Source organism: Neopelma chrysocephalum, unplaced genomic scaffold, assembly GCF_003984885.1.
Source record: "Neopelma chrysocephalum unplaced genomic scaffold, ASM398488v2 Primary Assembly neopelma1_138, whole genome shotgun sequence".
Lineage (NCBI taxonomy): Eukaryota > Metazoa > Chordata > Aves > Passeriformes > Pipridae > Neopelma > Neopelma chrysocephalum.
In genome coordinates this window covers 1,333,778-1,346,079 of record NW_020897800.1, presented here as the reverse complement: position 1 = coordinate 1,346,079, position 12,302 = coordinate 1,333,778, and the positions used below count along the sequence as shown (strand labels likewise).

Genomic DNA, 12,302 nt, shown 5'->3' with positions numbered 1-12,302 from the left:
GAGGGTTTTTGGGTGATGGGAATTGCTCAGAGGGTTTTTGGGTGATGCCTTCAGAAATGGCCTGGCAGGAGCTGGGGGAGTCACTCCTCTCTGTCTGAGCCCCAAAATCACGTCCCCAGCACAATGAGCTGTTTGCAGCAGGGCTGGGGGCTCACAGAGCTGTTCCTCTCCATGTTATCCCGTTTATTGGAAGGGTTTGGGATGGAGGGAGCGAGTCTGGGCGTCTCTGTGTCCTCAGCCAGCCCTGGGCAGCTCAGAGCTGTGTCCTGAGGGTGTGTCCCTGTGCAGCTCTGAAGGAGAAGGGGAATGAAGCCTTCAGGAGAGGAGACTTTGCCGGGGCCATCCGGAGCTACTCGGAGGGGCTGGAGAAGCTCCGGGACAAGCAGGAGCTGTACACGAACAGGGCACAGGTCAGTGGGCACAGCACAAACAGGGCACAGGTCAGTGGGCACAGCACAAACAGGGCACAGGTCAGTGGGCACAGCTGCTCTGGCTGTTGCTGGTTTGGGTGTTGCTGTGCCAGGGCAGAGCCCAGGAACATCACTCTGCAACCCCAATGTGCTTATTCCTTCCTTGGGGTCTTCCTCGGGTCTCCTCTCCCTTGGATGTGGCTCCTCCAGAATAATTGGGAAAAAAAATCATTCTAATTCATAGTTTTATTTAAAATTTCTTTCATTAATTCTTTTTAGGGATCACTTATACAACTGTAGAATGTAACATTTGCTTTGCATTCTCTATTTCCCTTGTAAAATCCATATGTGTGTGTGTTGAATTTTATTAAGTTTGTTCTAAATTACGAACTCCAAGGAGATGGAGGACAAGTTAAGAACCAGCTGGTAATTATCCTGCAAAATCAATGGCCAGGCAAATCAGCAGCCTGGTTTTATTCTTTTTAATTAGCTGGTGTTTGTACAACAGTCAGCAGAAGTTGTTTGAAGGACTCTAATTCTCCTGCCTGGACTTTTTTGGGGTTTATCTCAGGCCTACCTGAAGATCCAGGAGTATGAAAAAGCCATTGGTGACTGTGAATGGGCATTAAAGGTAATTTTGGGATTGGGTTTGTGTGGAACTGAGGATATAGTTGACATTTCAGTGCTCCCTGTGTGCAGAAGCTTTTCTGGCTCTTAAGAGCATTTAATTAAAAAGTTTGGGGTGATAATGAGCTCTTAACTGCACATATTGGCACACAATATTCTGCCCAGCCTTTTAAAAATGGACTCTTGAAGCTCCCAAAAGGAAAAGGTAAAGATATAAAATATATACACAAAACACCAAAGAGCTGGATCCAAATTGAGTTGTGTTCCATCAGTGATGCCCATGACTAGAACACAATTAGCAGGTCATTAATCATTTAAATAAATCCTTATTTTTGGCACACAACTGAACTGGAAAAGGTCCTGCTTTCCACCTTAAACCAAAGCCTGTGCTCCTTGCACAGGGAAGGGAAGTTGGTCCCTGGAGGTGATAATTCAGCACAGAAACTTTAGACCCCTCTAGTAAGTGTTGTGAATTCCCTCTTCTTTGCCCACAGTTCTTTTGGGCAGATAAAACTGTTAATCAGAAGGCTGGAAAAAATATGAGAAGGCTAAAATTTTCTAAACACATAATTAATAATTTCTTTTTTAACACAGTGCAATGAAAAATGTATCAAAGCCTATTTTCTGATGGGGAAGGCTCACCTGGCACTGAAACACTACCCTGAGGTAAATGGGCTGAATCCTGTGGCTGTGGGACCATGTTTGTTCTGGTTTGGGTGTGATGTTGTGGGTGAGAGGGAGAAGGTTTTAATGCTGTGCCTCCTTTTGTGTTTTCTCACTGCAGTGCTGGTTTTCTGTTCCCACTTGTACCTTCCTGGGTTTTACTGGAAACCCTTTTAATTTGAAGCAGCTGCTGGCTGTAGGGACTGGGAATAACAGACAACTTTGAGTTAGGGAAGTTTTTACTTGTGTGTCTTCATCAATTTTATTTTTTACACTTATTAAGTGCTCTGGCCCAAAAACTTTTGAGTTTAACCAGGAGGACTCTAAGTTGTCATTTTACCATCTTCTATCTTAAATTAAGGGCCTGTTTCTCTTCTGTGTTAAGTCCAGGCAGTGTTATGAGAAGATGCTGCAGGTTGATCCCCAGAAGGAAAGCCTGGTCAAAGGTAGGAGACAGACATTTTTGCACTGTCAGCCCTTGTTTTGTGATGAACTGCTCTGCTTTTGGGCCCTGTGCTGGCTCTGTGCAGGCAGCTCTTGCTCTGGTTGTGTCTCTGAGCTGTGAGTCACTTCCCAGAGCTCAGGGTCACCTCTGCAGGCGTGAGCAGGAGGCAGAGCCAGGGTTTGAACTTCATTTTCACCTGGAACTTCACCAGAACAAACCATTCCCCTGCCATGCTTTGGTTCCTTTTGACCTCCCCAGCTTGTGTGGCCGAGGTGGACTCGGAGGAGAAGAGGATGGAGGATGAAGAGAGAGCCAAGAAGGAGGTTCAGGCTGGAAGTGTTGCTGCCCTGTCCATAAAAGAGCTGCTGCAGAGACTCAGCACCCCTGGCCAGGATATCCTGTTCTACACAGGAGGGATCAGGCTTTTGGCAGCAGTTGTGAAGGGCTGTAAGTGTTTGGTGCAAAGGTTGTTGCTCCTGGGAGTTGTGATCCAGGCACACGAGTACAGGGGAGCAGTTTTTACAGGAACAGGGCAACTATTCCTGTATTTAAAACATAAAATTGGCCATGTTTGCTATTCCAGGATGGCCAGTAGGTATTTACATCATTTTTTTAGGACTAGATGTTGTAGCTGAGCTGTTGAGACTTGTGAGGGATTGGGGTCCCTGAAGAGCCGTTTCATTTGTTTAGAAACATTTGTAATTCTCTGTTACCACATATTGATTTGCAAAGCCAGTTTCGTGTTCCAGCCTTCCTGAAGAGTCTTTAACTTGAAGTCAGTTGTTCTTTGCAGCTCCAGACATGAATTAAGAGTGGTCTTTACCTTCAAAGCTGCTCCTAATTCGTTCATTCTGGGAGTTTTCCCTCTGTTTTCATGATGTTCTTCCCCCAGAGCTGTTGCTGCAGTGACCTTTTCTTTTAGCACTGTGTCACAGGAGAGCAGGAGTCTCCACCAGGCAGGTGGGTCCCTGATCTGTTTATCTCTGCATTTTTCAGGCACTGAGCAAACGTTGTTTAGAACAAACAATGGCTTCAGTATCCTCGGAGACAACGGGGCTGTTGGAGGGTGAGAGCTCTGCAGAGGGGAGCAGAGGGGGGTTCCAGCAGGAGGAAATGAAAACACTGCTCTCGAGAAACACAATCACCTCCTGAAATGCAGATGGAATGGTCAAAAGAGAATGTAATAACAGATTGTAACGTCTGAAAGGGGTGACTTGTGTCTGAGTCCCACACAAACAGGGCTCTCTTGGATGCAGTGGGCAGAAATAATTCTTCCTGGACAGTTATCCTATCTCTCATGGTGAGAGCAGGGTTGTAAAAAAGGCTTAATATAAAAGAACATCTGAAAGCACTCAGTTACTTTAAATATCCCTGGCTGGACTCCCTGGAGCTGTGAATTTGCCATCAGTAAATATTTGGGCTTATGCAGCCTGTGAAGGTCTCTGTGCTTGAGGAAGAGGAGCATCTCTGGGGACCTGCAGCACAGGGCCTTCTTTGGGGTTCAGCAGTGTTTGGGGTGTTGGCTGTAAACAGACCTGAAGCACTCCCAGATTTGCTCAGAGGTTTTATGCCCTGGATATTCCCAGTTGTGTCAGTGCAGAGCTGAATTTATCCCCCTCCCTGTGCTCTGTGCTGCTCAGGCTGTGCCCAGGGTAGAGTCTGTAGATCCTAAACCTGTTTCCTCTGCAAAACTCCTCTGATAGTCCTAAAAGTGCTGAACCAGGGGTGGGCTGGGAGCTGATGAGTTCAAGTGTTCCTGTGGCACATCCTCAGCCCTGGGGGCTTTGCTGATTTATTTTTTTCCCCCCAAAGAGCCAAAGGCTTGGTCTGTGCTCTGCTCTTTTTCCAAGCTGACATTTCTCCTTCAGGTGCCTCTGTGCAGAGAGGAGGAGCCCAGCTGAGGTGGAGCTGTGTGTGTCCCTCCTGGTGCTGTGGCAGGCTGTGTGTGCTGGGAATGGTAAAGCCTCGGGATCCACGGGAATTCTGGTTCACGTGCAGTTCATGTGGCATTGCTGGGGCTTGGCAGGGGCAGCACTTGGCACCAGACCTGATTTAAAGCCAGTTTTACAGATCAGAGTCAGGAGCTGGATGTGCCCAGGCACAGCTGTGGCAGCCCCTGGGCATCCTGAGAGGAGATTTCCAGCCCTTTTCTTGGAGCATTTCTACCCAAGGGGTGGGAAGTAAATTCCCCCTGATTGTTGCTGCTCTTAAGATAAAACCACTTGTATAATTTTGTCATTTTTAAGCAGTTACACCTGCAAAAAGCAGAGTTTTCTGGAAGAGCCATTAGAGGAGAATTCCTTTAGCACTGACAGTGAGCAGTCCTGGGGCAGGTGGCCCTTGCTGTGTTTTTAGGGAGCACCCACGTGGGTGAGAAACGGCCTGGGGTGGGTGGTGAATTGGTGCAGAGCTCCACAAGGGGAAATACAGAATGCTTGGTGTCTGTGTTCACCTGATGCCAAATAAAATATTAATGCTGCAAAAAAAATCAGAGCAATGAGGATGCCATTATGGGACATTGCTCCTGGATATCCTCTTTTTTATTTTCCAGAGGAAAATCAGCGTCTCCTGCTGACTCAGCCTGCTGTGAGTGCCCAGCTGCCAGAGCTGCTTTCCTCTGGCATTCCAGAGGTCCAAAGGGAGACCCTGGCTCTGATTTCTCTTTACTCAGAGAGTGAGAGAGGGAGGAAGCTGCTGGTCAGGCACCAGGACCTGAGCAGGTAACAGACAGCAGAGTAGCTCAGGAAAATGTCCTGAGTGCCTGGGTGCCACTGTCCCTGCCCCAGCAGCCAGGGGAGAGGCTTTCTCAGAGGACACACTGTAAAGGGAAAACTTTGGTGAATTTTGTGTCTAAAAATGCCTGTGGAAATAAGTGGGAAGGGCTCATTCCTGAGGGTGTGATTTGGAGGCACAGGTACCTTCTGCAAACAGGGCAGTGTTTGCCCAGAGCTCCCACTCTTGGCTCTGGTGGCTCCTGTTTCCAGCTGAGGGTCTCTCCTCGTCTAATAATTGGTATATTTGTGGTTATTTAATGCTGCCATGACTCACTGAGTGGAGAAAGAACCACCATTGTATTGCCTTTATCCTGTTATCCTGCTGTTTCCTTCCAGAGTTAACCAGAGGAGGAATTTCAATTTACTGCTTTTGCACTGCATGGTTTGAAGTAATAATGGGTGAACACAAAGGATTCTGTAACAATTGCACACACTCCACTGTGTTCTGTACAGCATTGATCCAGAGACACTTTTCCTTGGGGGGAAAGGTTAAAGAAATGAGACACATCTGAGAGGATGCTTAGAAAAGGCAGATATAACTGTGGCCTGAAATACCAGGAGCCTGAGAAAAGAGGATCTTGATGTTTAATAATTAAACCAAAGCTGACACCAATTTTTTGTGGGTTTTTTTTTTGTTTTGTTTTTTGTTTAATAACAGATGGCTGCAGATTCTGCTGGCATTTGTCAAGAGCAGCGATGGCAGGGCTGGCAGGGCCATGAACATACTGTCTGACCTAATTGCAGAGGAAAGGTAATTTAGATTTCTCATTCTGTTTTGTAAAGTTGCACTTTGAGCCAGTGCCAGGGGCTGGGGGGTTCCACTGCTGGCTGATGTTTGTTGTCTTCATGTTGCTCTTGTGTTGCCTTTGTCTGTGATTTTTGTCTTTCAGTGTTTCTTTCTCCCCCACAGGTTCAAAGCCCAGTGTCAAGCCCAGTTTTCTACGGGTGCTTTGCCTTTATTCACCCAGTTGCTGGTATGAAAAGTCTGTTTCTGTGTTTCTGGTTTACTTTTTACATGCCCATGTTGCTCCTGGGGTAGAACTGCAGCAGAACTACAGGTCTGGATTTGTGTAGGTGTAAAAAATGCAGTTTTGTGATACACTTTCCTCAGGAAAATGCTCTTTTTCTCTAGTACTTTGTCCTGCACATCCCTAGTTTAATATTCAGTAAAAACTCTGGACTTGGTTGCACATTCCCACTGGGAATCTGTCAGGCCAGGATTCCACCTTCAGCTTTGTGTTGTGCTCTTCTTAATGTGACTTTAATCCACTGTCACCAACTGGGGATGTCTTGGATAGGGACTTTTTTCTGTTTCCTTCTGAGAGATCAAGGTGAAGAGAGGACTTCAGGTCCCAAGGCAAAGATGTTTGGTGGTTCAGATCCCTTTCCTGGGTATCGTTTATTTAAACAGCAAACTTAAAATATATTGGTACAGAAAGCTGCCCTCAGGAAGAGGGAAGGTGGGGGGCAAGGCTGGTTCTGTTGCAGAATGGCAGACACAGCTGGGAAGGAAAATATTTCCACTTCTCCAGATGAGCACCAGGACAATAATTAACGTGACTTTTCCGTTGTCTGTTGCTCTTTCTTTTTGAACATTCCTGACTGGAATTGCAGCTGTTCTGTTCTGGGAAACGTTCTCAGGGTGAGGTTTGGGGGCACAGGATCCTGTCATCACTCTTTCCCCAGGACTCCTGGAGCATCACCAGGGGATTGGTTGTGAGAATGAGGGGGATTTGGAACCTCGGGACCGCTGGGATTTGGGAGATCCCGGAATCACATTTCCTGCTGCCAGAGGGACGGGAGCACAGATCTGCAGTTTGCTTGGCATTTGTGCTGAATTTTCCCTCCCACCCTTGTGTTTGCAGGCCTGTGCCAGGCGGGTGGACCTGGCAGCCCTGTCCTGTGCCATCGGCATCGTGGGCAGCCTGTGTGCAGACCCAGGGATCCGCTCCCGGATGGCTGAGAGCAAGGAATGCTGGCAGGGCTGCCTGGAGCTGCTGGTAAAGGGGCTGGGAGGGGGGTTTGCAGCCCTGTCTGCTGGGGAAATGTCTGTTTGTTTGCCTCCCCCCAGAGCTCTGAGCCCCTGGCTGAGATCTCCCAGGTCTGGGGGTCTCGGGGCACTCGTGGCTCGCAGGGGTTGGGGGTCAGTGGGTGGGTGGAGGGGGGTGAGTGGCCCCTTCAAAGCAGCCCCTTCCAGTGTGAACTCAGCCCTCAGAAACTAAAGAATGCAGAGGGTGGGAAGGGATCTTGTTAAGTGGCTGACCATGGGAGATTTGGAGTGTGCAGCTCTAGGGTGAAACAACCCCCTGAGCAAATCTGTGTCCAAAAGACATCACTGGCTCTGCTTCTCCCAGGGCTTGATCTCCTCCCTGAGTTCTGGAGCATCAGGGGACACTGAGAAAGCACATTGTGAGTGTCTGACCTGGCTGCTCTCCTCCTTTCCCTTGGCACACAGGAGGAAAGCCCTGATGGCAGCACACCCAGCTATCAGGAGTGTGTGTTTGCAGTGCTGGGCCTGATGATGAACCTGCTGCTTGAATCCAATGGGATCATCCAGGTATACGAGATCTGTGAATTTAAAAAAAAATAAATTGTGGTGTGTAAGGTTATTTTTAAGGGTAGTTGACAATTTCAGTAGGCTAAAAAGTGGAAAAAATTGACAACATTGTCTCCACCGCCACTTTTTATATAAACACACAGTTAAGAGAAAAAAAACAGTGTAAGGCACGTGTAGGATCTTCCCATAGTGGTATAAATGTTTTGTTTGGAATCACTCTCCAGCTGTGTGATGTTCTGAGGCACTGGGCACATTCCAAAACCATTCAAAACTCGGGATTCCACCAAGAAGGAAGAATTTCATACGTTCAGTAACTTACTGAGGGGTGTTCCCTGATCTCCACTGGATCCTTTGTTGTGGGGAACTTTGTCTGTGACCCCAGTTCTGCTCTAACCCTTCCCAGCAGGTGATTTTTTCCCCCCCCTGTCGTTGCAGGACTTTGCTGTGGCCATCACTGGCAGGTGCCTGGCTCTGCTCAGCCACCAGGATGGGAGGATTGTCACAGTAAGTCAGCAACAAAACGTGCTCTTGGCTGACCTGACACATCAGAGCAAACTTCTGCCCTGGTCAAGTCTGTACACGAGGCTTTGAGGCCTAAAACATTGCTAATAATGGTATTATTTAATGAATAAACATGCAGGGAGTCGTGCTGGTCTCAGTTTGGTCCCACCTCTCCCCTGCACTGAGTTTAGAAGCTCTGCTGTGTTCAGTTTGCACTAAACAATAAAAAAGCCTCATCCTCAAGAAGTTTCTCATTAGATTCTCTAAGTCTGTGATTCTCTGAATTTCTGTAAACTTCTCCTTTTGATGCTTTGATTACTTTGGGTTTTTTTCTGCCAAACGAAATAACTTGAAGTTTCCTGGGCAAACAAACATTTCCTTTTGCTCCCCTCTCCTTTTTCCCTGCCTCAGAGAGCCATTGGGGTGCTGAGCCGTGTCCTGCCAGCGTCCTCCTCAGCGGTGGAGGAAGCAGTGAAAGCAGGAGTGGTGAAGAAAATGGTCAAATTCTTGAAAGTGAGTTAAACTCTCTTTATTTCTGCTCGTGTTTTCCCTTCAGCAAAGCACAGCTGCCCCTGGCTTTGGCCTCCTTTCTCTGGGAGAGGGAGGATGTGTCTGCCTCCGTGGTGCCCACTGTAGCAGTTTGGGTTTAGTTTTAAGCTGCCAGGTTTAGTTTTAAGCCAGGGAGGCAGTCTGGGGGCTGCACAGTTTTCTCTGTGTCTGGCAGGATGTGTCTGAGGTGCATTTTGCACCCTTGCTGGGATGCAGACCAGGTTAGCCTAGAAGAAGACACTCAGCTTGGGTCTGGTCTCTAGCAACCATCAGAGCTGATGGTTTGAAAAGAATTGGGCTCCAGACATTCAGGGCATTTTGAAATAGTTGGGTTTTGTGTAATTCTCATCCTCTCTGAAGGTTTTGATTGGATATTTGGGTTTAGGCATGAGGAATACCTGAGTGTCTCCACTCTGTGACTCTGGGCAAGGTGGGTGTGAGCTGTTTGTTAATGTGCTTTAATCCCACCAGGCTGGAGGGCAGCTCACAGCCACTTATGGCATAAAGACCCTCTGCATCTGCACCAAGAGCAGCAGGCAGGCTCAGGAAGAGCTGGTGAAGGCAGATAAAAGTAAGTGCCAACTCCACTAACTGGAGACTGAGAGCAGAGCTGGGATCTCCCCCAGTTCCTGCCTTTCCCTCCAGAGTGGAACTGAACTCTGGGTTTTACTCTGGCAAGACTTTAACCACATTTTCTGAGTAATGTGCTGTTTTCCCTCCTGAAGGGGTGTTTGGTGGGCCTGGTTGTGTGTGTGGATTGAAATGGGCACAGCAGGTGATGAGCCTGAGTTAGGAAACTGCACCTTACTCTGGTGAGATGGCTCAATAGGCTTTGCCAGGGGATGTATTTTGGAAAAAGTGCTGGTAAACTGGAACTGAATTGGGGTGTGTTTCATCAAGTTAGTGGCTAAAATAAGAAACTTGTGATTTCCAGAGGTTGAGGCTGTTTTGTGGTGCCTTTCATGTGTTTATTTGGCCTGCTATTAAAACAAGATGGATACAGAGACAGAGTGATGATACCAGGCCAGGTGTCAGGGTATTTTGGAGTATATTTGCTCCAGTCTTGTGGTATAACACTGCTTAGATTGCTTTAAAATCCAGCTTCAATTAATGCTAATCTAACTACAACAGAGAATACTTAAATGTGCTCTAAATGGTTGAACCTGTCAAGAAACTGTCAGTGTGTGTAGTTCAACTTGAACCCCAAGGGTTTCCACTCATTAAAAGCCTCTCACAGCATCATCTTCCCTTTGTGAGCCCAGATGAGTTTCACTGTCATCTGCAGACGAAGCTTTCATTTCCTCAAATAGCACCAACACTCTTATTCTTCCCTCCAAAGCTCTGGGTATTAATCCTCTGAGAAGTCACTTATTTCTTATTTTTTTGTCAGCTCTGTTTGCCAACCCAGACACTGGAATCGAGCTTTAGTCCCATGACATCAAATTGCATTTCTGGGCCACTTAATTGAGCCCCAGCCCCAGCCCCTGCTGCTGTGGGGAGCAGCACTGCCCTTGCAGGAGATATTATTGCAGCAGCAAGGGTGGGATGAGATCAGGAAGAGGGACCATGGGAAAAAAAAAAACAAAACAAATTTATGTAAATCCCCAAGGAAACTTCCTGGCTGTGTTTTATGTAGACAATGGTCTCTCTAAACGTTTCCAGACTCCGTGGCTGAGATGTTGCTGCTTGCAGAGGTCAGCAAGAGCTGCACACCTCTGCCAAGGGCACAGAAAATACTTTGCTGGTCACTGAGGTGGATGAGCTGAGCTGCCCTGTGGTGGTGAAGGATCTACAGGAAGCTTTTTATGTTCCTTTTCTCAGCTGTTCCTTCCACCACAGCATTTCTGTCTTCAGAAATGCTCTCTGAGTGCTCTGTGCCTGCCCTGCCAGGGGGAGAGGCCAGTGGGAGCTGCAGAGGTGGCACCTCCAGCTCCTCTCCTTGGTGAGGACACAGCTGGGCAGGTGAAGCTGATCCCTCCTGGATCCTGAGCCCTGCCAGGGAATTCCCTTGCTCCCCTCGGGTTCCCCAGAAAGCTCAGCCCCTGGGAGCTCAGATGAGGACAGGAGGGAAGGCTCTGAGTGAATCCTGTGCCTCCTCCCCGCAGGGTTTGCGGTGCTGCTGCGGCTCCTGCAGTCCCAGGAGGAGATGGTGGTGGGAAATGCTGCTTTCTGCCTCAGCCAGTGCCTGGGGGTGCCCGGGGCAGGCACAGCCCTGCTGGGCTCCAACGTGGTGCTGCTGCTGCTGAGCCTGGCCGGGGGTGATGCTGCCAGGGCTGCGGTGCAGGAGAACGCGGCCGTCGCCCTGGGGAAGCTCTGCACTGCTGAGCCCAGGTACTGCCACAACACCCCTGGCTGCTCCATCTGGGGGCTCTTTAGGGGATGACCCTTGAAAAACCAGCCAGAGTAAGTCAATTATAGAATCATAGAATCATAGAATCAGCTGGGTTGGAAGGGACCTCCGAGATCATCAAGTCCAACCCTTGATCCAACCCCGCTGTGGTTCCCAGCCCATGGCACTGATGCCACATCCAGTCTGGCCTTAAAAACCTCCAGGGATGGAGAATCCACCACTTCCCTGGGCAGCCCATTCCAATGGCTGAGCACCCTCTCTGGAAAGAAATTCTTTCTGATATCCAACCTAAACCTCCCCTGGCACAGCTGAAGACCCTGAGCCCTCTTGTCTTGCTGAGAGTTGCCTGGGAAAAGAGACCAACCTCCCCCTGGCTCCCCCCTCCTGTCAGGGAGTTGCAGAGAGTGAGGAGGTCTCCCCTGAGCCTCCTCTTCTCCAGGCTGAACAGCCCCAGCTCCCTCAGCCTCTCCTAATAGGACTTGTGCTTGAGTCCCTTCCCCAGCCTCGTTGCTCTCCTCTGGACCTGCTCCAGCCCCTCCATGTCCTTCCTGACATTATACCCACAGAGCAAGAGGGTGCAGGGCAGGGGGTTAATTCTTCCAACTGGAATTCCCACTTGTGCTCTCCCCAAAATCCTGCTCTGGGGCTCCTGGGGGGTTAGTTCTCTGTCTTCTCACGTTTCAAGGAGTTCATTTGCCTGTGCTGGAAGAAGGGATGTTAGAAATCACTGTACAGGTCAGAGCAATAATGAGAGCAGGATACAAGTAGAAATGTCAGCAAGGAGTGTCTGCTGCTGCCTGCCAGGAGAGTGCCAGGCTGGCAGCTGGGTCCTGGGCTGCATTCCATACAGGGAAACAGAGTTTAACCTGCTCATGTGCATCCTGAACCACTGCAGAAAGCAAGGGGTAATGCTTAGGTCCAAAAATTTACCTGCTGGAGATGCCAAAGGAGCTCTAAAGTATCTGCTGTGAGGTTTGTGTAACACACCAGAGATAGAAAAGGGAAACACCTTGTTTTTCTTAGTTTTGTTGATGTGAAATGCCATCTATTTAAGAATGGTCAGGCATTATTTATTTTCCTTTCTGAGGGGAATAGTAATCTGGGAACTCTTGTTTCTTGTGCTGCTTTCAGAGGGATTTATTGAATATGGCATTAGACACCCTTGAAGGTTTGGGCAGGGCTATGGCAGGGCAGTGAAAGCTTCAAACTTTCATTGTAGTCACCATCCATTTCCCAGAAAGCTTCCTGTTGTCTTTCCAGGCACATTCAGCAGCTGAGGAAGCTCAATGGCCTGGCCATCCTCAACTCCTCCATGAAATACGTGCACAGCAGCTGAGCCCTTCAGGAGACCTTCCAAACCTGTTCTTCATCCCACTTGTTGTTGAGTATTCTTTTCTTTAATAAAACTAACTCAAAGCACATCAGC

The 12,302-nt window shown here is 48.4% G+C and overlaps 1 protein-coding gene across 4 annotated transcripts in view; it reads left to right on the top strand.

Annotated features, from left to right (window-relative positions):
• TTC12 (tetratricopeptide repeat domain 12) overlaps positions 1-12,295 on the top strand; it is a 14,612-nt gene extending 2,317 nt beyond the window's left edge. For 2 of the 4 annotated variants that reach the window (XM_027699474.1, XM_027699477.1), the window contains exons 5-21: positions 289-410; positions 982-1,041; positions 1,632-1,703; positions 2,086-2,146; positions 2,404-2,592; positions 3,142-3,211; positions 4,014-4,102; positions 4,697-4,865; positions 5,578-5,670; positions 5,830-5,893; positions 6,785-6,919; positions 7,375-7,476; positions 7,912-7,980; positions 8,389-8,490; positions 8,998-9,097; positions 10,632-10,857; positions 12,137-12,212. In XM_027699474.1, coding sequence (XP_027555275.1) covers positions 289-410; positions 982-1,041; positions 1,632-1,703; positions 2,086-2,146; positions 2,404-2,592; positions 3,142-3,211; positions 4,014-4,102; positions 4,697-4,865; positions 5,578-5,670; positions 5,830-5,893; positions 6,785-6,919; positions 7,375-7,476; positions 7,912-7,980; positions 8,389-8,490; positions 8,998-9,097; positions 10,632-10,857; positions 12,137-12,212 — 1,799 coding nt within the window. Of the gene's footprint in view, positions 1-288; positions 411-981; positions 1,042-1,631; positions 1,704-2,085; positions 2,147-2,403; positions 2,593-3,141; positions 3,212-4,013; positions 4,103-4,696; positions 4,866-5,577; positions 5,671-5,829; positions 5,894-6,784; positions 6,920-7,374; positions 7,477-7,911; positions 7,981-8,388; positions 8,491-8,997; positions 9,098-10,631; positions 10,858-12,136 lie in introns of all 4 variants that reach the window. The other 2 variants (XM_027699473.1, XM_027699476.1) reach the window with 2 other exon arrangements.
• Positions 12,296-12,302: the final 7 nt, after the last annotated feature.